This window comes from Malaya genurostris, chromosome 1 (genome assembly GCF_030247185.1).
Source record: "Malaya genurostris strain Urasoe2022 chromosome 1, Malgen_1.1, whole genome shotgun sequence".
Lineage (NCBI taxonomy): Eukaryota > Metazoa > Arthropoda > Insecta > Diptera > Culicidae > Malaya > Malaya genurostris.
Genome location: NC_080570.1, coordinates 26,666,718 through 26,690,577, shown reverse-complemented (window position 1 = coordinate 26,690,577; position 23,860 = coordinate 26,666,718). Strand labels below are relative to the sequence as shown.

General features: G+C 37.3%; 1 protein-coding gene across 2 annotated transcripts in view; it reads right to left on the bottom strand.

Annotated features, from left to right (window-relative positions):
• LOC131435531 (dopamine receptor 1-like) overlaps nucleotides 1–23,860 on the bottom strand; it is a 355,699-nt gene that overhangs the window by 110,898 nt on the left and 220,941 nt on the right. The window contains exon 1 of one of the 2 annotated variants that reach the window (XM_058603538.1): nucleotides 3,784–4,044. The exons of the other annotated variant lie outside the window; for it this stretch is intronic. Within the exon in view, the coding sequence (XP_058459521.1) occupies nucleotides 3,784–3,795 (12 nt within the window). The 5' untranslated portion in view covers nucleotides 3,796–4,044. Of the gene's footprint in view, nucleotides 1–3,783; nucleotides 4,045–23,860 lie in introns of those variants that run through there. 2 annotated transcript variants of the gene reach the window in all.

The following is a 23,860-nucleotide window of genomic DNA, read 5'->3' as shown; positions in this document are numbered from 1 at the left end:
CCAAACCAGTTGGGAAGGACTCCAAATTAAACACGCATTTTCAACTAGTGGACGAACCAATGAGCAATACAACGCTTTCAAACAATACGGATCCTTGAAGTCCCGACTAACTTTTGCCATAAATCCGAGTTGCCGCGTTGCTTTGGAAATTAAAGTTGATCGGTGTAGATTAAAGGTGAGTTTAGCATCCAACAAAACGCCGAGATCATTGACAAATTCGACTTCATTCGAGCACGTTTAAACTCGGCGAACCACCGACAAATCGTTGCTTTTGATGAACAAGAGTCCAGATAACATTTTTCAATCCATTGTTTCGCTTGCACGGTGTTTTTACCCATTAAAAAACAATGTTTTATCAAAACACGAAACTCGATTTTTTCCGTTTTTAAACAAACTACAAAACGACTTTACTCCAACCTCGATAACTCAGCTGTTTCTGGTCGGATCGACTTAAAATTTTGACCCGTTTCAAGCAAAGGTTAGTACTCTAGAAAGACGTGGTTACTGGTTTACTACGAGCGCCATCTCTGCTTTAGTCTCGGGACTTATTGATCCATGTGTTATAACTTGACATTTAACGGTACTGATTATTAAAAAGTTTCGTCGACACCAGTCTACGAAAATATCTAGGAGCTCCTGAAGATGGACACAATCTTCAACAGCACGAACTGCCAGGTACAGCTTCAAGTCATCAGCGTAAACCAATCTGCATCCGATGCCAAGTAGTAAAGCAGCATCGTTGAAGAACAGCACAAACAGTAGTGGACCAAGGTTGCTGCCCTGAGGAACACCCGATTTATTCGTGAACGGAGAAGAAGTACAAGAGCCAAGCTGCACACGTAGTACTCTGTCGCATAGATAAGAGCTCAACCATTTCACAAACGTTCTCGAAGCGCCTAATCGAGACAATTTTGCTATTAGTATTCCATGATCTATTCGATCAAATGCAGCAACTTGTGATTTTTCTTCGAACCGCGTAATACATGTCGATGTAAAATCCAGCTCAAATAGTTTCGACGCTGCTGGCAAACTAGTTATACCACGATAGCTTCGAACGTTCAGGCGATCGCCGCTTTTAAAAACTGGAAACATAAAAGACTGTTTCCAGATTGTCGGGAATATACCATGCTCAAACGACTTATTAAAAATTGCACATAAAGGATCAGTCATGACGTTGGCGCAACGGCTATAAACAACTGCTGGAATACCGTCAGGTCCCACAGAGTATGACTTTTTTAGCCTTTTTGCGGCGGTAACGATCATATCAGGAGTAATTGTATTGAAGAAAGTACACCAGCTGCAGTTAACAATTTACCCAAAGCTTGGGCAAAAAGTAACGAATATTCCGCCAAACAACAGTGATGCCGAACCAATGGACGGGAGCGTGAATAGCGAAACACTGCCCCCCGGAAGCGAAACACTTCATTCGCATGAGCTATCATGAACGCACCTCTCCTCCAAGAAGAAAGCAACATCGAGATCCAGTAAAAAAAAACACTTAATATTGTATAACGGCCGCTTAAGTACAAAGGAGCCGAATAAAATGAACTTAAGAAAAGTGTCATGAGTTTTTCTCTTTTAAAATCGTTGAAACCGAACATTTTATAAAATTATAATTATGAGTTATTCATTGTTACCTAATACTATTCAAAATTTTGTGAAAAATTATTGGTCATGTTTCCGTTAGCATGGAGAAAAGATTATGCTAAGTACATTATAATATCTTTAGGATTAAGTTCTATCCATTATAGTACATGGTACATTTTGAAAAGGCTCCCCATAGTAATGCCCCGTTTACACTTCTGCTGGCTGCCAGTGTACTGCCCTCTTAGGAAAAAACGCTCAACTGTGGTCCAATGATCCAACGTACTATACCAACGAAGGACCACCGTTGAACGGTTTTTTTCCGAAGAGGGCAGTACACTGGCACCAGCATGCTGGCAACTAGCAATAGTGTAAACGCTACATAAAGTAAGCCGTTTTCACGACAAAATCAACTCAAATTTGTATCGGAAATCATCGAGAGGAGAGTTGGCATCACTGGGAGTCCGATGCGGTGTCCTGGTGCTGCTCTCAAAAAAGTATAATTTCAATGTGTTGTTTGATACGTATGGTTAAAAATTAGGTTGAAATAATTATTTTGAGTGAGAGTGCAGGTGTAGCAAGTTTGTTTCTAGTAGTGAGAGTGCTATTTATTGAATATTATTGATCCGCGAAACTCAAGATGCTCAAGCGGCGGAAACTGAGAATTTACCGACCCAAAATTCAACGATGTTAACCTGTTGACCGATCGAAGCGCCGTCCGTATGTCATTGTCGGTGTTGTCGGATTTTTATGCAGTGCGTGAAAGTTTACAAGTCGATCGTATCATTTAGACTGGAGGTCTAGGGTTGGTCTGCAGCGGACCCATTCGCGAGTGTTTTAATAATATTTTTTTCAGATATGTACAGTGAAAATGATTTGCTTCTTCCAAGCTTCATTTTCTTGGTTCATTGTACATTTCCACTCATTCGGCCAATCACGAAGTGCAACTACAGGCGATCTACTTCAGCTCAGCTCAAATTTGTGTCGGAAATCATCTCAACGAAAAATTATGAGGCTGTTTGAATGACAAGAAGTCACACAACAGGATGGATTAAGAAAAGGTTTTTACAGCGTTTTTACAGTGGTACGAAACGGGCAATCATTCGAAATATAATTAAGTAAAAGAACTTCGGGATATTAAAACCTTTTTTTCACCAAGTGGTGTAATGAATCTTTTCTCATATAACTTATATTTTCGAAAATATCACTACAAGATTCTGCAAACGTTTTTTTCAAACTTGAATAAAATTAGAAACTTTTTTTGGGTATAAACCAACATATTTTTTTTAATCTTTTTTAAACAGTTATGCCAAATTAATGAGATTTTTTCTTTACATTGCATTGTCGCACGGTTCGAAATTTTAAACGCACTTTATAGTTTTGGAACCGCACCTATAGTTTTGGAACCGGAAGGCGGAGCCGAATGAAATATAATAGCAACCTATGGAACGATTGTGTTAAAAGCACATATTTCAACATGCTCAATAAGGTTTCCGATTGCACATAATTTTTCATAAGATCCAAATAATCTCAACGATCTAGTTTCCAAGTGAGCTTCGACCAGAAGAAATAGATTAAGTGCTTCAGTTTGACCTAGTTGATGAAATTGTTGATTGGTGAAAAACTGACCGATAGAAAACTAATGCACTTAAAATACGAAATCGCTCATTCGTGTAAGTTTCGAGGAATTCAACGGAAAACTTTTCTGTGGTCCAAACAATGAAACAAACCGGGATAAAAAAGGTTCACACAACACCATTGCACTGTTGGCTGCTAACTTTCTTGCTTCACCCAATAACCACTGCTATTTCCAGCCAGAACAAAATTATTTCCCAGAGGGAGGAAAGATTAAACGATGGGAAAACCATCCGCAACAACAACAACAACAGCAACAATAAAGTGCTCGCAGTTTAATGAAATCCCACGCTTCTCTATTCCCTGGTGGCCGTCTGGATGTTTCCCGACCGACACTCGCTCGCCGAGACTCGAGATGCGTTCGTTCATTTGATGGATTAGTGCCCGCTCGAGTACGAATCAGGTTCCGCTTTCGCTCCTCTCATGGGAGCAAAAAAGTTAGAAAAGCCTCTGGATCAGACTCTGGCAGACAGTTCAGTTTCTGTTTTCGGATGGCTTAGGGCAGTATGATAGGATGATGAATATTTTAATTTTCAGCAATAATTTCTGCTCCGTAAGTCGAACCTGGATCAGCATTTTTATCCCGGGCTCTTGTTTGTCTGCCTCCGGCCAGGAACGGTTCGTCGCACTCACATCGTTTTCTTCGGGGCCGCGTGGCGTCTATTTGTGAAATGTCATCTTGTCACTTAACAGATTTATAACTGACCGACAGCAAACACACTTTCAGTTCAGGCCCACTAACAATAACAAAAAAGTCACTTCCGTAGCCAAACCGTCACGCAGTGCATGTTGAACCAGGCACTCCCCCGAAACTGAAACCGACTTTCGATTCACATCGCCGCCGAAACCAGATCTTGTTGTTCATCTTTCCGGCAGCGGTCAATTGGATAAGTGGATTGCGCTGGACCAGCGTTGGCTTCAATTGGATAACGACGTTATCAGTTCGCTGATTTTTTTTTGTGCTGCCCAGTCTAAATAGACTGGGTCGAACCGGCCAGGTTGATCCGAATAGGAAAAACGTTTTGCCAAACGTGAGAGCCTCTTCGTGTATCTTGTTTATTCCGGAGATGAAATGATCCTGGCACGGTATCTCTGACCAAATGCCTCTGTAGGCAAACGCCGGTTGTAACGATACGTGATATTTATTTATTCAATTTCTCTCTCTGCTGGAAGTTAGTCAGTGACCATGTAAAATACTTTGATTCATTGAAGAAGCTATTGAAAAGATTGCTCTTCGTTTGAACGGGTTACCAGTCGGTTGAATCAGTAATTCTTACTTCAAATATGAGTAAAAGTATAATTTAGAACTGTTTTATACTACATGGAATGAATAGTGAATAGTGACAATCTGAAAACAACGGTAAAATTGAATAATTTGCAATAGGGATTGTTCCACCGTATTCTACAGACCTGGCCCCCAGCGACTATTATCTATTTCCAAGCCTGGAAAGGTTTCTCTAGGCCGGTCGCCAGCTGAAAGCTGAATTTTCGAGATTCCTAGACCCCGATACGACATTATCTGATGATACTATTCTAGTTTTAAGTTAGTCGTTAATAAAGATTATAAAATATCCTTGGCATCTTAGAGCTTAAGCAGTGTGCCTAAAAAATATATTATACTATTGAAAAAAAAAAGTTGTGATTGCCCGGGTTGGCAGCTCAACGGTTAGTTACGGCACTGGTCTTACAAACGTCTGGTCTTACGTTCGAGCCCCGAGCTGGAAGGATTCCTAGTGTCAGTAGGATCGTAGTACTAGCCATGCAAGGATTCTGTGCGGTAAGCATCGGCTACGAAATCTCTTCAAACCGAAAGGTCAAATTCCACAAAAGGAATGTAATGCCAAAACTTGGCCTTTATGTGTTGTGATTAACAAGATTTATAATGAATAAAAAACATAAAAAAAATAAAAAAAAAATCAATTGCAATGCAGACAGCTGGTTAAAAAATATTTGCCAATTTAGCTTGAATATTATACGCAGAAGTAACAGCAGCGCAGAAGTTTCACTGACACAAAAAATCACTTATGAACTTCGAGGCTCAGAGTTTTGTGTAAGCATGTTTAATGAATAAAAATCTTGATTTTTTCAGTTCGTGATTTTTGTTAGAAGTCTTTTGAACTGATTTCTTCACGAGTGATTAGGAAGATGATGATTTTCCCTACGCAGAAAATCACTGAAATATAATAATGATCCAGTTTTTTTTCCCCAATTTTAACATGTTTTTGTATATTAGTTTTCGATTTATGAGGATAAAGATAAAACCCAGCAATTTTTCAAATTTTCAAGCAAAATCTGTAAACTATCCCCTTTGCTTAGTTTAAATCTCGCCACTTGAGCAGCGCAGCGATTGCAAAAGAGTTGGCTGGATTCTTCAATTGATTTATACAAAAATAGTGTGAAAGTTGGGTGTTTTCTTCATCTAAAAAGAAAATGTGCTGCTAAGGAGTGTATCGAAAATAAGCTATCCACAAATTTTACTTTCAAAGTATGATGAACAACGATATTTTATTCAAACTAAAAATTGATCCTTTATTGTTTGAGGTTAAACTTGAGCTTCATGAAAACCGGATGAAATTTAAGTTATTCCTTCACGAATTTTCGAACTTTTGATCGAACGCTCTTCATCAAGTTCCGGACAAGTGTTGCATCGCATTTTTTGGACGCTTGAGCCCAAATTTTTTTGAACTCCTGCATGTTCCCAGCTGTCTTACTAGTCTTTTTGAAGACCATCTTAAAGATTGCCCAGTGACGTTCGATGGGTGGAAGCTGAGGGCAATTTGGTGGATTGATATTTTTCTCAACGAAATTTATACCCTTTTCCGCAAGCCAAAAATGATTGACTTCAAACCAGAGGAACAAATTGCTTGCCATACCAGTATCTTTCAACCGAATTTCTCCACTTGAATCGACCTGTCCGCATCGCTCACATCCTCCCCAACGACGACAGTAAAGTATTGTGGACCTGGAAGGGTTTTTCAGTCCTTCTTTACATAAGTCTCATCGTCCATCAAAACGCATGCATCCGGGCACTGCAAAAGACGCGAACACAATTTCCGGGCCCTTGTTTCTGCTCTCTTCTTCTGTTCTACACTTTGTTTCGAAATTTTGTGCTTCTTGTAGGTCTTCAGGTGATTTCGCCTCTTGATAGGCTGGATCATTCCGACACTCGCTCCTGCTTTTTTGGCCAAATCACGTATTGACATTGATTTGTTCTTCATGATTAGAACCGTGTTTTCTGCCTCTGACATATCTTCTAGAAACGAAAACTTCTATCTAATTTTGAAGGAAAATGAGCATAAATATTATTCAAGTGAATTGAACAGAAACAGAAACGAAAAACAAGTTTGAAAAATATTATGGAACAATTGATCGTGTAGAATGCACCGTGAGATAGAGGTTCTGTGTGCTTTAGTGGCAGGTCCTACGAAGCAGAACAGAGTCAAAACCATATAAAATGGAAGATTAAACCGGAGTATAATAAATGACAGTAATAATAATATATACATGCCTCAGTTAAGCAAGATTTTGCAGATGAAAAAGATATACTGCGCCGCTGGATTCCGCACATACTTATTTAGGGCTGGAAAAATGAACGCAAGCGCATTTCGAATGCTTGTTTGGCTGAATAGCATTATTATACGCCAGAGAACAGAATAATTACCCGACAATTGACTGAAGTCAGCACGAGTGTTTCGAAGGACGTCTCAGTGGGACGGAAAGTTACTCAGATGTTGAGAACTAGTTACTCATTTTAAGATGATACATTTAAACATCAAAATTTGAGTAGTTACCTGTTATTATTAATTTAAGGTTGAGTTTTACGTTTCAGGAAAATTATTTCAGCGAATCGTCGAAAAATCGAACGGAAAATTTGGTGGTATTATTTCCCATTTCCTATTGCTCAAATTGCGTAGGTGTGAATAACTATGGTGGCAGCATACAATGCAGAAAATATTAAATGAAATTTATGCTGAAACAGCGAGGAAATTGCGAGGATAGAATTAAGAAAAAAAAATCTAGAAAAAAGAGTACGTTTTTAGGGTTTTTCTGTGTCGTAATAAAGGTTGTGGCATGATAATTCATAGACACGTGAAAGAATTCAAAAGAACACTTCCGGTCTGTTCTTGATCTGAGTACCAACAGGAAATCTGACCAATTGTAAATTAATTTGAAATAAAATTTCACTCATACTTTTGGCTTATGTACAAAGAAAGTGTTACTCAGTAAATGAGTAGATTTTACCCAAACATCTTTTCCAGTGGAAGAACTCAAATTTGAGCTGAGCTGTAGTAGACTGCCCGTAGTTGCACTTCGTGATTGACCGGCTGAGTGAAAATGCACAATGAATCAACAAAATGATGCTTGGGAGAGGCGAATCATTCTCACTGTGCATACCCAATTATTCAAAACTTTACATAAAATGATCAATAACGACACCGGCCACGACCAAAGGCTGTGCTTTTGAGAAAAAGGAAGGAATGTTAGTCCGATACTCGTTGTTTCTAGAGACCGCGGGTACCACTGTATCTCCACGAGCATCACTGGATAGGAGATTTGTTGATAGAGAGGGAAAGAGATCCGGATATGTTTTGGTAAACAATATGATCTAAACAGAACCCGATTTTCGATACTCAGGAGAAATATGATAAGTAAGAAAAATATAAAATATCTCCAAGAACACAGTGATTAATTTGTGAACCTGGCATCCCTGCTTACCAGTGCGGTGAACTGGTGAGCTGCCGTTCTTTTGAAAAAAACTGTGAGCTATCAGCTCACTTTAAAGATTCGATTCACTGGAATAGCTCAGGAGCGAATTGCCCATCTCTGCCCGGCTCACTGCAAAAATGAGAAGCAGAAATAGCAGACACCCTTCGTTTTTTTTTTTTTTTTATTCAATATTATAATATAATTTTAAGGCACACTGCTTAAGCTCCAAGATGCCAAAGATATTTACTAATCTTAATTACGACTATATTAAAACTAGAATAGTATCATTATGTAATGCCGGTGAATTGGATATTGCATGAGGGTCTTCCATATGGCGTTTGCAAATATCCATGTTGGCCGCATCCTTCGGTCCGTGTGGGTCCGCGGGAAACACCCCCAGGCTACGAAGGCCTGGCGGGTGGCCCGCATGCTGGTTTTCGACTGGAGCGGTCTTCCCTGGACGATGATGGTGATGTTACGGAATAGATGAAGAAAAAAAAAGTAAATATTGTGGAACCGGGGTAAAACAGGGGATGTGGGGACAAAATGTCTGAAAACGATAGAGATCTAATTAGTTGCCATCGAGATGGTGAAGAGACAGGGAAGGGGGAACGAAAAAGTTAGTGACAAAAAAAAGATCTTGTTAGTTCCAATGAAGATGGTGGACAGGGACGGGGATCGAGAGAATCGGGCTGTCACCCTTCGTTTGTTAGCTATTCATGGTTTCAGCATGGCCATAGTGAAAATGAGTCTCACGAATAGTACTCAGGATACTCTCATTAGAAAATAAATTGGATTAGGTATATATTTTCCTATAAGTATTGTAAAAGTTTGCTTTATTAAGTTGCATATTTGGCTTCAATGCAAGGTTTCCTAGGTAAATATAGGTATTTTTCCAGAAAAGAATAAACCTATGCATTTTCTTCTACAAAATTATGGGATTTTATATTTTCTACAAATATTCCAAACAAAGTATGTATAAAAAATAACTAGAAACAAGTTATCATAAGAAAACTAGTTTTAAGGGGGTTGTCATAATTCAATAAATTTGAAAAGGAATAAAAAGTTCCATCGAGTTCCACCTAGATTTTGTTTTATAGTATTGAGCATATCTTTTCCTATAAATTTTGTAAACATCAGCTGCATAAAGTTGCATATTTCGCTTCGGTGTAAGGTTTTATCATAGGTAGAAAAAAGGTGCACTACCTTAAACAAAAATATGGGATTTTTTATTTTCTTCAATTATTCCAAACAAAGTATGTATAAAAAAATAACTCGAAACATGTTATGAATAAAAAACTGATTTTAGGGGGGTTGCCATGAAAACGCTTTGTATATCCGAAACGGTGCGATCTAGATTTTTGGTATATTTGACAAAGTAAATTATTTTTAATAGTTCTAAAACTTTGTGGAAGAAAAAAATTTCTATCTTTTCAGAAGAAAAAGTTATGGTTATATTTTTTGTCAAAGTAGGCCATGAACAATTAGGGATAGAATCAAATTACGCGGTATTTATTAGTAAAAAATTTCTTAAAAGCAATTATATGCATTAAAAAAACGGTTTGACAGCTACTGATTTATGTCCACGTTTTTATTGTTTCGAACCGCGCTTCGATCGGTTAACAGGTTGACATCGTCTAATTTTGGGGCGGTAAGTTCTCAGTTTCCGAGAATTTTGCCTAGCGGTTATTAACGTTTCTTTTTTGTCATATTCTTGCCATACAAGATTGGCAGAGCCGTTTTGGATCGGTTTTACATTTTAAGTCTCTTAGTTTTATTTTTTCAATAAAAAATACATATGAAAGGCAATAAGTTATTGCCCTTCATGTATACTAATCATGAAAAATGTTATTGCCAATAACATTGCTTTCTCACTACCAAACATACCCATATATCAATCTCATTTACCTCGTCTCAAGATTCGTTTTTTGTACGTATAGGCGGGATTTACAAATCAAATAAAGTCGAATAAAAAAAAGAAAAAGAAAGAGGAGGAAAATAAACAAGACACGTACGGCGAGATAATGACACAATTTCGCCTCACGCTTAGAAAAAGTTACTCAAAGTTTGAGTACTAGTTACTCATTTTCAAATGATACATGGAAACGTCAAAAATTGAGTAGTTATCATCAATGATATTGAGTAACTCTTACTCTAAATTTGAGTTTAACGCAATAGCTCGTTTTTTTGTTACTATTCGCAAGATCAGTCTAAAGGTTGTAATAACCATTTGTAGCAACAGATTGTATATTTTGTTAGTGAGATCGCGTATTTCGAGGGTGAGTCGCTCAACACAAACGGTGTTGTGTCTGCAAAAACCGGAATGATAAACTCCGTGTTGTGCTTTAGAATGAAACCGAATATGCTCAAATGTTATTTATGAGGAATAAGTGTATGATTGGTGCCTGAGCATAACTGACATGTATGTTAATTTGCGATTAACACACTACTCCAAGCAACCACCACTTGATATAGTATTGAGTTCAATTACTTAATATTTTAATACAATACACTCAGAAAAGGAGAAATTTTTTTGCAAATTTGGTATATGTGAAATAAAATTTCACTCAAAATTTGAGTGATAGTTACTCTATTTTTGGTACATGTACAAATAAAGTATTACTCAGTAAATGAGTAGATTTTACCCAAATATCGTTTCCAGTGGAAGAACTCAAATTTGAGTAACTTCGGAGTTACTCTAAATTAGAGTTGTTCCACTTTTTCTGTAGATTTTTGAGTAACTATTTTTAAGCGTGCTGGGCAATTTTGACAGCAGCCTTCTGACGGTGGCCAGAATTCCTCACAAGCGGGTGAGAGTGATGGATGCCACTTTTACAGATATTTAACAAACTTCTTGAAGATTTTCAACTGACAATGTTACATTTAATCGACTAGAGCAAATTAGATGCACATTTTGAAGATAGAACGAAAATTTGTGTGCATATTGTGTTTCGCTTCACATAAATATATTAACGGAACTCATTGGATTGCTTGAGGTAAAACTACTCTTGTTTATAAGGGTAGTAATGAGTGAGTTTTACTGTACAGCTGTCGGAGTAAGCCATTATTCCACACAGAGTATTGAAGGTGTATTCATATCTAACATTTCGGTCTTTATACAAATACCCTGACATCAGAAGGCTGATAAAATACGGAAAATTACAGTAAACTGGACATGTAACACGAATGTCATACGCTGGTGATATCCAGCGGCGAACATTTCACTCTAACAAACCAGATATTTTTGCCATGTCATGCTTTCGCATCCGTAATAAGGATACGTTTCGTGACTGTGACCGAAATAGGACATTTAGGTGATGATGCTACTAGTCAAGAGCAAACAATTTCGGAACCGTTATTTAAGCTTCATAAAGACACCGGTTTGTTTTCACCTGGACTGTGCGTGTGTGTGTATGCAGCTCAAAACCGCTCACGTTATGTGAATCCATTCATTAGCTGCGTTCAGTCAGGCAAAACAGAAACATTTCGACAGATTCATCGTATCGAAGCGATGTGTCCCGTTGGTCTCAACTTGGGTAGCACTTTTGCTGAATTCGGAGTTCTATCTTCATCACGGTCGGATGCGTGTCAGTAGTGACAGGCACTCAATAATTTGTATTGATCTTGTGTTCTGCGGCACATCGTCAAATCGATTTCACTTCATATTTGCCGTGCCGCGGCAGTACGCGAACGGAATGGCACACAGTAGGCGATGCCGAATGTGTCAGTGTAAATAAACATTTACCATAAACAACATCACATTTACGCGTACTTCATCAGAAAGGGGGGGGGGTCTGCTGCCAGTAATCGAAATGTTTGGAGGTGGTGTTTTTTTTAATAACCACAGAAGCTAGCGGAGGCTGTTCTCGTTGTTGCCCAAGGACATGGAATGGGTTGAAATGCTCTTGTTTTTTTTTTGTGTTCGGTTAAACGTGATTTTAATGGATTTTTTTTTCTGAATGTGGAACTCATTGTCGATAAATGTTTCTGTTTGGGCGATTGATGTGTTATTCACTGAATGATTTTTAGACATTTTTCCTCATCACAGTCGATCTACTTGCTCAATGAGGTTTTGCTATACGGAAGCTTTAAATATTTAACACAAACATTCGTGCAAAAATATTCTGCAAACCGTTTTGTTTCAAAGTTATTTATTGAGTCCACTTTACTAAGTGATGAAAAGTTTTTAATTACTGAACCCCCTGATAGTCAGGCAGCAGCTGGGATCCGCTGCAAAAGCAAAAACCAGAAACTAGCTGGGTTAGTTGCAGGAACACAACAACAACCATCAGTGCCAGCATTCAACCGAGCAAGGGCCACTTCATTATCACGAGAAGTTGGAGTACACCAACATAGAAATGTAATATCCTTGAATCAAACTCGAATTCGAGTATCCACTTGAATGTAGAATGATGTCTGTGTGTGAGATTCCCTCTGTTTTGTTTAACTTTCAACTACGAGTCTGCTTCCATTAGGTCGGGTTGTTTTCTGGGAGCTATCAATTAGTTACAGCACTACTTGTCGGGACTAGACAAACACACCTACGAGCTCCCGAAGTAACCAACACGAATGCACGTGTGTCTGTCATTCACTGAAGATTGTAATTTAAACCGAGCATGGAATGTTCCTCCATGAGTACCATGCTCTATAATTTGGTGGCAGTGACAGATACAAGAAGTTATTTGAGTTTCTGTTTTGAAGGCCCTAGAATATTTATACGAATCTAGATTGGCATACAAGCAACTGCCACTTTATATGATTGGGCACCATACGTTTAAAAGGCAGCAGATTTTACTACACAGCAAAAATCATAAAATTTACAGGTGACGCATTCATAAGAATTTAATTCGTAAAGTTACTGAATTTTATTATCATGATTTTAAAAAAACCTTTATAATCGTAACAAGAGAATATTCCATAGTACCTGAACTACTATTTTAGATATATTTTCTATTATTTTTATTATTATTGTCATTTATTTTATCTCTATCTCACGGTGTAATCTACAGGATAAACAGCCTCTTATAATCCTTTTAGTTTTGGTCTAGAATATACAACAAAATTGGCTTGAAATACCAGCACCTTATACATTAAACCACTATCATCGGCATCGACTCTCCGTATCTGACTTTCGATTCCGAAGCAACGAGTCAAAATGTGCTCAAAAATGGAAAAAAGAATGCACTCGATTTTTTCGGAAACCACCGGAACAATTTTACGTAGGGTAAGGGCTCCCTATTTCATCTCAGCTCCAATTTCCATCTCATTCCTTCACCTCATAACTTTGAACATTAATCATATCTTTAAACGGACCTGAACAAAACTGCGGAACGTTTTAAAACATTTATTCTAGGTTTTGCCAAACTTTCTAATTGAAAAAAATAGTTGAAAAACCTTCAACGATCGCTTTTTTCATTTAAAATAAACTCACTCTTTGATTTAGGAACCACTTTCGACTGAAGTTTTACAATTCATCATGTTTCTGTATATTTACTAATCGATTCGTCTCAAAACATGATCACTATTTCACATAATTACACAACTATTCAATGTTGGATGACTTTATAGTTAGTAATGTTCACTTTCCACTTGTTTATTCAACGATTAAAGACTTCTGAAATTACCTGATAAGCAATAAAAGCAATGAAAAATATGAGATGAAAATTTGCACTTAATTCACTTGATTGCGCTTTGTTTTCATCTCATTTCATATCGCAAGGTTGCCAAGTTTTCTCATAATGTTAAATAAAAAAAATATTTTTTCTTCTTCATATTATCATATTATCATGTTAAATACTAATCAAATAACCATTGTGGCAAAACTAGTAGCTCTGGTTTCTTTCCGCTATACGCCACCATAAAACTGTTAAATGTGTGTGTTTCATCGGCTGTGCACAGAGATGCCAGATATTTTCATAGAAAATATGTATCTGCTCTATCTGTTTTCACTAATAAAATGAATCAAATTCTAATCAAATTCAAATTGGTTTTAAATTTTAATATAAATGTTGATCAGTGTTCATCATCAAACATTTGCACAAAAGATCTCCATTTTAACCTGTGATTTGTCCGTTGATTAATAAACTTTTGAAGAAGTACTGCAATCAAATACTAATAGATACTCAGAGAGAAAAGTCTAACGTTTTACTTCTCACTTTTTATGAACCTTTACAAATCTGTATCAAATTTAGAAAATCTGTAATCTGATTTAACGAACGCGAACACCAAGAACCTATACAATACAGATAAATCTGTATGAATGGCATATCTGATTCTGCATTTTGTTTTAAGGAGGGCTAATGCCTAATTACTAACAATACTTTTTTTTTGTTTTTTTTTAAGTTCTCCAAATAACTGCAGAGTAAAATTTTAAATTTGAAACGAAAGGTAATAAAAACGATCCAAAAAATTTTTAACGTCGAATTGATTCCTAACTGTTTTTTTTAAATATCGTGCCATAGTTGGTATTAGGCCCTTTTTAACGAAAATTCTGACATTTTTAACCTGAGAGTGTACAGACCCTGTCAGCTTGGAGCGATCTCAATCTTCAGTTCAGCAACGCCATCGCACGGCGTCTCATTCAACATGTCATGTCATGTCAATTGTATGGGTGCGCAGTGCTGCTATTTTGGCGCGAACGAAATTGACATTTCTCTCCCCTACTTCTGTGTACGTGATTCGATGCGGACTCGCCTGAGGGCGCCATGGTCGCAAAAAAGGATGTTGCCAAAGATTTGTTCGGGAAATGTGAGAGCTGGATATCTTGTTAATATGATGTCTTTGGAGTGTAATAGTGCAATATTTTGGTTTTGAATGCTGTCGCCATTGCTAATTTATGGGATGAATAAAGGACCAACGATAGAATGAATATAAAACCTTTGAGATGAAATTAGGAGCACAGTAGTGAGCATATCAGATGTGTTTTTAGCTGATTTTTCAAGTAATATTTAAATTTCCAAGGAATGTGAATCAATTACTAATGTGGAGCAAAGCGAATTAAGCAGAAATATGAAAAAATCGTAGTGATTTTGGTGGCTAAATCAGGTTTTCAAGGTAACGTCCTTACAAATGAGATGAAATAGGGAGCTCTTACCCTATTTGTTCTATGAATCTAAATCCTAGTTTAGCACCGAATTTTCTTTGCTAAATTGTTGAATGCAATTTCCAAATTTTCACTCTCACGTCACATCTCATTCCTGAAGCCGCTCATATGAAATTCACCGTTCATGTTTATCATTTTTTTACTTGCTTGCTTCAGGAATCAGGAATCAGGAATCAGAACAAATTGGCTCAAATGGCACGTTCCCCTTGATATTTGGAGATTTGTGCCTTGCCATCAATTTGTTTTTAGTATCATTTTCCCGATATATAAGAGGGAAGGATTGAAAGGAAATGGTAAGGGTTGGAGTAGGAGGATGGGAAAAATTGACGACACAAAAACACATAAAAGCAGAAGTAAATTCTGCACCCCTAAGGGATGCTGAACAATCTGCTGAGGATCACATTTAGTGGAAGCAGAAGTAAATTCTGAACCTCTACGAGGTCCCGAACAGTCTGCTGTTAATAAAACCTCCAACCCCCGAGAGGATTTAGAGATCTTACAAAAGCGACATCATTCTGCACTCCCGGAAGAATGCAGAACGATTCGCAGTATGTACGAGCAGAAGTAAATTCGGTACCCCCTAAAGGATGCCAAACAATCTGCTAAACCCTATTTAAGGTGAATACAGAAGGGATTAATTCACTCCAGGAAGAACGATGAACCCTTCTGTCTATAGCTCCTTACCACATTGGGTAAGAAACGAGAGAATATCCTTCAATTTTAGCTCCGCGTACACAGACTCAACCATGTATGGAGAACCAAAAACCCGAATACGTAGCTGCGTCAATGCGGGACAGTTACATATCAGATGAAGTACCATAATCGCATTCACACAAATCACACGAATAATACTCAGCACGTTGAATAGTAGCCATGTGATAATTGATTTGCAATGTCCAGTCAGAGCTCTGACCAGAATACTGCAATGATGCTTGGAGAAATGCAGTAGACACTTTGACATTTTCAGATTTAAATCTGGTAGAAATGCTTTTGTCTGAGCGCAAGTTTGCAAGCTGCGCCAGTAGCTGGCATGTTTAGATGCAGCCCAAGAACGAATCTTGTGCTTTATCCAACTTGTTGAAAGTGGTAAAGCTGGTTCAGGACCAACGAAATCATTCGTTGCACCAGCTCTAGCCAACTCATCAGCCCATTCATTTCCAGTAATACCAGAATGGCCGGGTACCCATAAGAAGTAAACAGCATGTGAAATGCTGAGGTCTTCAATTTGAGTTCGACATGCGATCACTAGATTCGACCGTGAGTCATTCGAACTGAGTGCTTTTAAGGCTGCCTGACTGTCGGAACAAAAATAAATTCGTTTACCACAGATCCTCTGCTGAAGTGCCGATTGTACTCCACACAGAATTGCGTAGATTTCTGCTTGGAACACAGTACAGTGAAAGAGACTGTAAGCAAAGCAAAGCAAAGCGAATTAAGCAGAAATATGAAAAAATCGTAGTGATTTTGGTGGCTAAATCAGGTTTTCAAGGTAACGTCCTTACAAATGAGATGAAATAGGGAGCTCTTACCCTATTTGTTCTATGAATCTAAATCCTAGTTTAGCACCGAATTTTCTTTGCTAAATTGTTGAATGCAATTTCCAAATTTTCACTCTCACGTCACATCTCATTCCTGAAGCCGCTCATATGAAATTCACCGTTCATGTTTATCATTTTTTTACTTGCTTGCTTTGTTCCCGTGTCGTATCTGAATGTCTTGCGGAGCTCTTTGATCAGCTTCAATTCAGCCACCAAATGATTAATCGAGTGGTTGAGCGTTTTAATTTTAGGGTCTGTCCTCGTCACTCCCCTCTACCATGCTCATTCCCGAGCACTCGATTTAATTACCGTCAAAACGTCGTCGTTTCCTTGCATGTGATGTGTAAGATGATCGAAAATTTTGATAGAATTTTCATTCAACGAAGGCGAAAATTTGCCGTTTCGGTTCTGGTTTGTTCCAGTCGAGGCTGCTCGGCTTTAGGGATAATCTGAAATTATTACATTAATTTCGAAGAGAGCAATCGTTTCAACAATCGATCCGTAAATTAAATAATAAAAAACTGAAAGTCCACGGTAAGTAATCACAGTTGTCTTTGTAGGATTGGTGAATTCCAACTGACATGGGTTTACTACGTGGTTCCCTAGATCTTTCCGAGTTCTAGCAACAGACAGCAGACAACCTACTTCACAAAACCCATCCATCGTATTTCATACGTACTGAGGACCGAGTTCGGAACAAGAACGCGCACGTACGACGAATTGATTACTTCGGCATTTGACAGCTTCTCAATTGGGATACGTAAATTGTACTGACATACGTGATGGAGATTCAACGTTCGAGGGATGAGTGAACCGCATCGCTTTCATTTTCCAACGGTGTAGGTTTATCGAAGACCGGTTAGGGAAACAAAATTATGATGGGCATTCATCCGCAGAGAGGCAGCCTTAGTACCAAACCCTGCAGGACCCGTAAAACGGATAAATGTATCGCGTTGCACCGAAATTTTTTCTTGGTATTAAAAACTATGTTAAGTTACTTGTGTTGGACTCAATTTTTAGTGATAATGGAACCTAATATTGAAAATTGACATAAATTATGCATCTATAACAAGAAAACTCTTGAACATGCCCTAGTTCATTATGGCACTGTAAATTTAGATTAGATTAGATTTACTCACACCGAAAGCTCCTAATCAGCCTGATTTGAAATATGTTTTTGAAAACCAATGTTACCTGAAAAACAAAAGAAGAGAAAATTATTAAAAATAGGTAATAGTATTGACAATTCTTCCGAACGACTACAAAACATTAAATGTAGACCTAAAATGTGATACATCTAAAAAATTGTTCAAATGATCACCACAAGCAAAAAGTATTGAACACAACTCAACATTACCTTAAGATGGGGAGGTTCAGAAGGTCAATTTCTCTGGTGTTTTACACATTAAAACATTACTAAAAATATGCAACACGTTCTTTTATGCATAACTTTTTGTTGGATGGGTAAAAATTTATAAAGTTTCGTGAAAACCAGCTTAGAGTGTAATGTTTACATGTGCAAAATTTCGTTACAATCTGTCAAGCAAAAAGGGGTTTCAATAAAAAAACGTGTGCGCGGTTGGTTTAAATTATTTTTTTCCTATTTGACCAATTGCTATAATTTTTTCGCCAATTTCAGAAAGAAAAGTTCTCGGATTGTAACTAATTTGGCACTCTAAACGCAAAAACCAAATGTATTGTTCAAACGTGCTGAATTCCTATTCTATTTTTAAAGACGGCAAGTTGCTTCATTTGCCGACTTCTTCAACTTACAAGAACTGTGATTTAGAGGAACTTTCTTTTTTTTGATAAATTAGTTCATTTTAACATCTCCATCTATGAAAGAGAATTAAAAAAAATTATTTCTTCCTCCCCGTAAAAATTAAACCATTGATTTTACAGAATAAACAATTGATTCACAATTAAATCTATGGGTTACAATACATTTTATTGTATCTTGACAAGATTTTTTTTCATTTCCAACGATTCAATATATTGTTTCTATCAAGGATGGCTTTTATCGTATCAAAGAACGTTCACTGGCCACTCTTCAACGATTGAATCAGTGCCATAAAAGAGAGACAAAAATCATCGCAACAGCAAAAACCCGACATGGCTCATTTAACATAGAATCGACACCAGTGCGAGAGCGAACTTCTCTCGATGCCTTTTCTGAGAATCAAAGGTTAGCATCCTGCTGTGGGAATCCTCTCTGAAGCAACAAACGGTCGCTTATTCTCGTTTCGCGATCCGATTCTATACAGGTAGTTGATAATTGCGATAGAATTATTTTACTATTGCCACTTATTCTAACTATGTGCATATAACCTTTGTATAAGTTGTGTCTATGAAAATGTATGTGAATGCTCCACACAAGGGTTTTGAAGTATTGCAACCTAGTATGAGAATCATCAAATTGAATCATCGACTCGATTTTCTGCGATAATTGTCAACTTGCGATTCTCTCTTGGGAAATTCCACACAGCAACGATCATTATCAGACTGTAAATTTTTTTATGAACGTGAAATACTCTGAGTATGAAGTGGAGCGAAGAAATGTAGAAAAATTCTCTCGCGGTTCATGCATTGAGAGACTCGAGCTCTTGTAGCATCTTCTACCGGATTGAAAATGTTGTATACAATATAGATAGCAATATAGCAGCTTCTGTAAAATTTTCGGCAATCACCAACACTGGTTTCTACTATTCACAATTGAATTTATTGTACACGTGGTCAAACAATATGCAAACTGTACATTTAATTATTTTCCAAGAAAACATGTATGAGAAATTTTATGAATTGTTGCGATACCTATACATTCTATTGTAAGAAGCATGTTCACAATTAATTGAATAGTGTATAACAATACATTAAAATATTGTTCAATGGTCAAAGCAAAATTGTGGAAGGTTTTGTAACAGCAAATCGTATTGTTTTTTCTGCAATGTTTTTTTTTATTCGGGTCATCATCATGTGATTCTGGAACTAGTCCGATTTAGAATTTATTTAGTGCGGGCGTTGATCAATTATTCCAAAACTGGACAGAATTTCGAATAACCAAAAACACATGAAATTTTCGCAGTTATTCAAAATTATAAGACTTTAGTCGAAATAATCGAAATTTGAAAAAGTAAGTATAATAAATATCAAATCATTTTACACATGGCTTGCACTTTGCTGGCCCGTATGGTGCTGGTGTGAGAAATGCACAGTGGGTTCAGTGGCGTATTATCGTGAACAAAAATATCATATAAAAAATGACAAAACACAAAAAAAAACTAGACAGGCTACTGAACGAAATGAATACAAGCCAAGTATTATCGTCAATTTAGAACATTGAAACATTAAACACTCGCGAGAGTTACAATTCGAAAATATATTTTAATTCTTCCTCATCATCCCGTGATTCTGGAACTGGTCCGATTTACAATTTATACCTTTATTGTATCTTTATTCTGTTGCTTTTTTTTCAAGAACGGTTCTTAAAGTGAAATGTTGCGAAGTGTGGCGTCGCATTTTTGATCAGTTGTCCCAAACCTGGACAGAATTTAGGAAAACCAAAAAAACAGACAAGTTTTCGCAGTTAAATTTATGACAGCTAAGTATGCTAAGAATTTGGAAATTTTGCATTACCGTGTCATAAATATTTCTCGAACTGTGTACACGATTATTGTTCCGTTCCACGGGGATAATTTTAGGACTGAAAAATAGTGTTTGAAGCAAAATTTCACGAAGAATCTGACATTGCGACTGTGGGCTGTTGTTTCGTATGGTGCTGGTGTGAGAAATGCACAGTGGGTTCAATGGCGTATTATCGTGAGCGAAAATTACGTATAGAAAAATTATACGAATTCATGCGTTGGGTTTTGTGTTGAAATAGCAACGAGTTGAATACAATAAAATGGGTATTATAAGAAACCGTTTTTAATGCTAGTAATGTCCAACTCGATTTAGCTCAATGCATTATAATATAATAAATAATACTTCAAATTGTAGCAAAAGTAAAAATTTAAACTAGACAGGCTGTCAGAATCACAATTCAAAAATATATACGTTTATAGAAAATGTATTTAATTGGTACATTTTCATTGTCTAGTGAATGTCCAGTTTTTTTATATTTCAACAGTTTTTTTTATTTACAATGAAGCGCTCTCTGATGATGTGAATTACCGTTTGGTACTGGTAAAAATACCTAAAATACTTGAATATTTTCCTATTTTCAATCATCCCTTAGAAGGAGAATCTATGCTTGCTACATTTCCAGCATATAAGTCAATACATATAACTCCATGTTAGTCAATTATAAATGCAAATGGTTCATAGATCTAGTTTTATAGTAATCAATAACAATAAAGATTGAGTTAGAATATATTCAAATTGTGAAATATTCAACAAAACCATTACGAATCAATAAGAGTCTTTTTTTTTACAAATCAATAAAACATGTGGTAAGCCCACTGCGCTTAATCACTGAAAATATTCCAGGTTTCTTTCGATGTCGGTTTTGCCTGCTATGCTTTGTGCGACGATTTGTTCAAATTTTGCGCGTATTTTTGGGACTATATTTCAACTGTTTTCGTATTGATAAACACTAATAGCTGCTGTATTCAATATGTAATTTGTGAACAAGACACATACAATTGCACAACATTTTATTATTCAATTTGAAACAGTTACCAGTCGAGTTGGGCTCTGGAGAGGGTAAAGTAACAGTATTGAAAGCGTTCTATTATTCGATAGTAAATAGCAACGCAAACGCTAAGTTTATTATTAATTACCCTTCTGATAACGAGAAAAGTTTTCCAGCATTTCATAACGTGCCAGTTTTCTAGTAGCAGTATATCACTGGTCCGCATGTTCGCAGTAAAGTTCATTGTACTACGCAACATTGGATTTCTCGGTAATTCGCAGCTCCGGTATTGGAATCGGATTGGAATTACAACGAATCCAACGTCAAACACTTTCTCGCACGATCCATTTAGTGGACGCAAATATTTTGGCAGTAATCAACGGGGCCGATAAATTTTGCGCTCTGCTAATCGACGCTAGGGAAGAACGCGACCCGGCTTTACAGATGGTTGTCAAAGTTCATCGCAAAACAAACAAAACGCCGCCTGATGTGGCAAATACTTGGTTGTTTTCCTTGTCATGAAGTATGTAGGAGCGTAAACCAAGTGATCGCATGGATGGGAACGGGGGGCGTTCATAGGAGGCTGTGTTTTCATCAGTTCTTTCGTTGTTGCTCGAAAATTTTAAATAATTGATTGGGAGCTTAGCGAGGGCGGTTTTAAATGATTGTTGAACTTCGGCGGTGTCTCGAAAAAACAGAATGAAACAAGATAAGACAAAACCCGGTTGATGAGTAAGATTGTACCGCATACCGATACCATCTCTATTCGGAAAATCATGTTAACGATGACTCATGGAATCATTTTCTTTCAATGGTGATGAAAGCATTAAGTAATTAATATATGCTGAGATTTTCTGTTTTGTATAACCAACTGCAAGATTAAGGCTACCGAGTTCCCGTAGATACGATTATAATCGGGTCATTGCACTGTAGCAATTATTTTCGAGCTTGACTGAACATCGATGCCACCCATTCATTTTCTTTTCCTTTTGTAACTAATTGAAGCCATGTGAACCCGTCAGTCACCCGGAAATACGCTCCGATATGCTTAAAAAAAATGAATCCTTTCAGAGTAGGCTGGAAAATCTATTAACGCAAGCGACGCCGCAACGCAGAGGAAACGCTCACACAGCATGAAGCATCGACATAGACGCAATCCATCAAATCGACATTAAAATTCATAGTTTTACGCCCGGCTGGCAAACCTGCAAACAGACCCAGAAAACCGAACACAAAGTGAACAAAAAAAATATCTCATTGCTGCTGCCGCGTCCAGTGTTTTGATTACCAATCAATATTGATCTGGGATGAACAGACTACAGTTGCCGGCTCGGTATGATGTTGCTGTTCCTTTTCTGGTCCCCGGATGGGACTTTTTCGATTGAAGTACACATACATTTAGCGCCTTCCGTCGGTTGGTGGTGACAGACGTGCTCGGATTGTGTACTCGTGTTGTGTAGCACTCGAGTTCGCTAGAAACCGGAGTCCGACACATAGTAACATTCGGAGTCCCCGATCGGGAAATTATGCCTTGAATTCTATCAAAACTGGTTCCCCCATTGGAACTTGTTAGCGAATTTTTCCTAGGATAAAGCAGCAGCAAATATAGTTTATTACATAGTCTGTAGACTGTTCTATTTTCGATAGACTGGTCATTCTTTTTATAGAATTTTTCAATTTGACGTAGTTTCCACATATGCATAATTCATAATCGAAAAGGACCTGATGCAAATCAGTTCGTCATTTTTACTCTAGCCTCACTTTTGAGAAAGAAGTAGAGTGTGTAATGTCTACGAATGAACCCTTAAACCCAACAAAAAACTTGACGAATTGTAAGATATGTAAATAAAATGAACCGATAAGCTCGTCGTTGGATGTTGAACGTGAAGGACGTATTTTTAATTCTTCGGTAGATTCAAAAGAAATAACTTAAGGGCTGAGGCCAGTAGGTCGCGTAAAACCACGTGGCTCGCTATGCGTATTACATTTCTCTTCATGCTCTCTCGCAAACGTGCAAAATGACTCTCGATGTAGCCGGGTGACCAAGAAAGTTATGAAATTTTCTGTTACAAGTTTGACGCCATTACATAAAATCCAATAAAGGACTATTCACACATATCCGGTCCGGTTCAGTGCCGGTACGACACCGTGCACGGATACTGATATTATTTCATTCGTTTTCTATGCGCGCATTCACACCTATCCGGCACCTTTCCGTTTCAGTGTAGCTCGCCGTCAGTGGCCATCTAAAACGCCCTAAAACACACTGGCCTCAGCCCTTAAGAGAAGACATAAGCAAAAAATTTCCAAACACAATCACAGAACAACCCAATCAAAATTGCACTTCAAATACATTTTTGTATTTTTATGTTATTCTAAAATTAACACTTAACATTTTTTCAAAATAGATATACTTTAACAGATCGGCTGAAAAGTTCGTATCGTTTCTATGAGAGGGCGCCACTAGAATTAAATCCATACCATTTTCAGTTAGTACCAACCTTCAAAAGATACGTGTATAAATTTGACAGCTGTCTGATTATTAGTTTGTGAGATATTGCATTTTGAGTGAAGCTACTTTTGTTATTGTGAAAAAAATGGAAAAAAAGGAATTTCGTTTGTTGATGAAACACTACTTTTTGATGAAAAAAGTGCCACCGATAC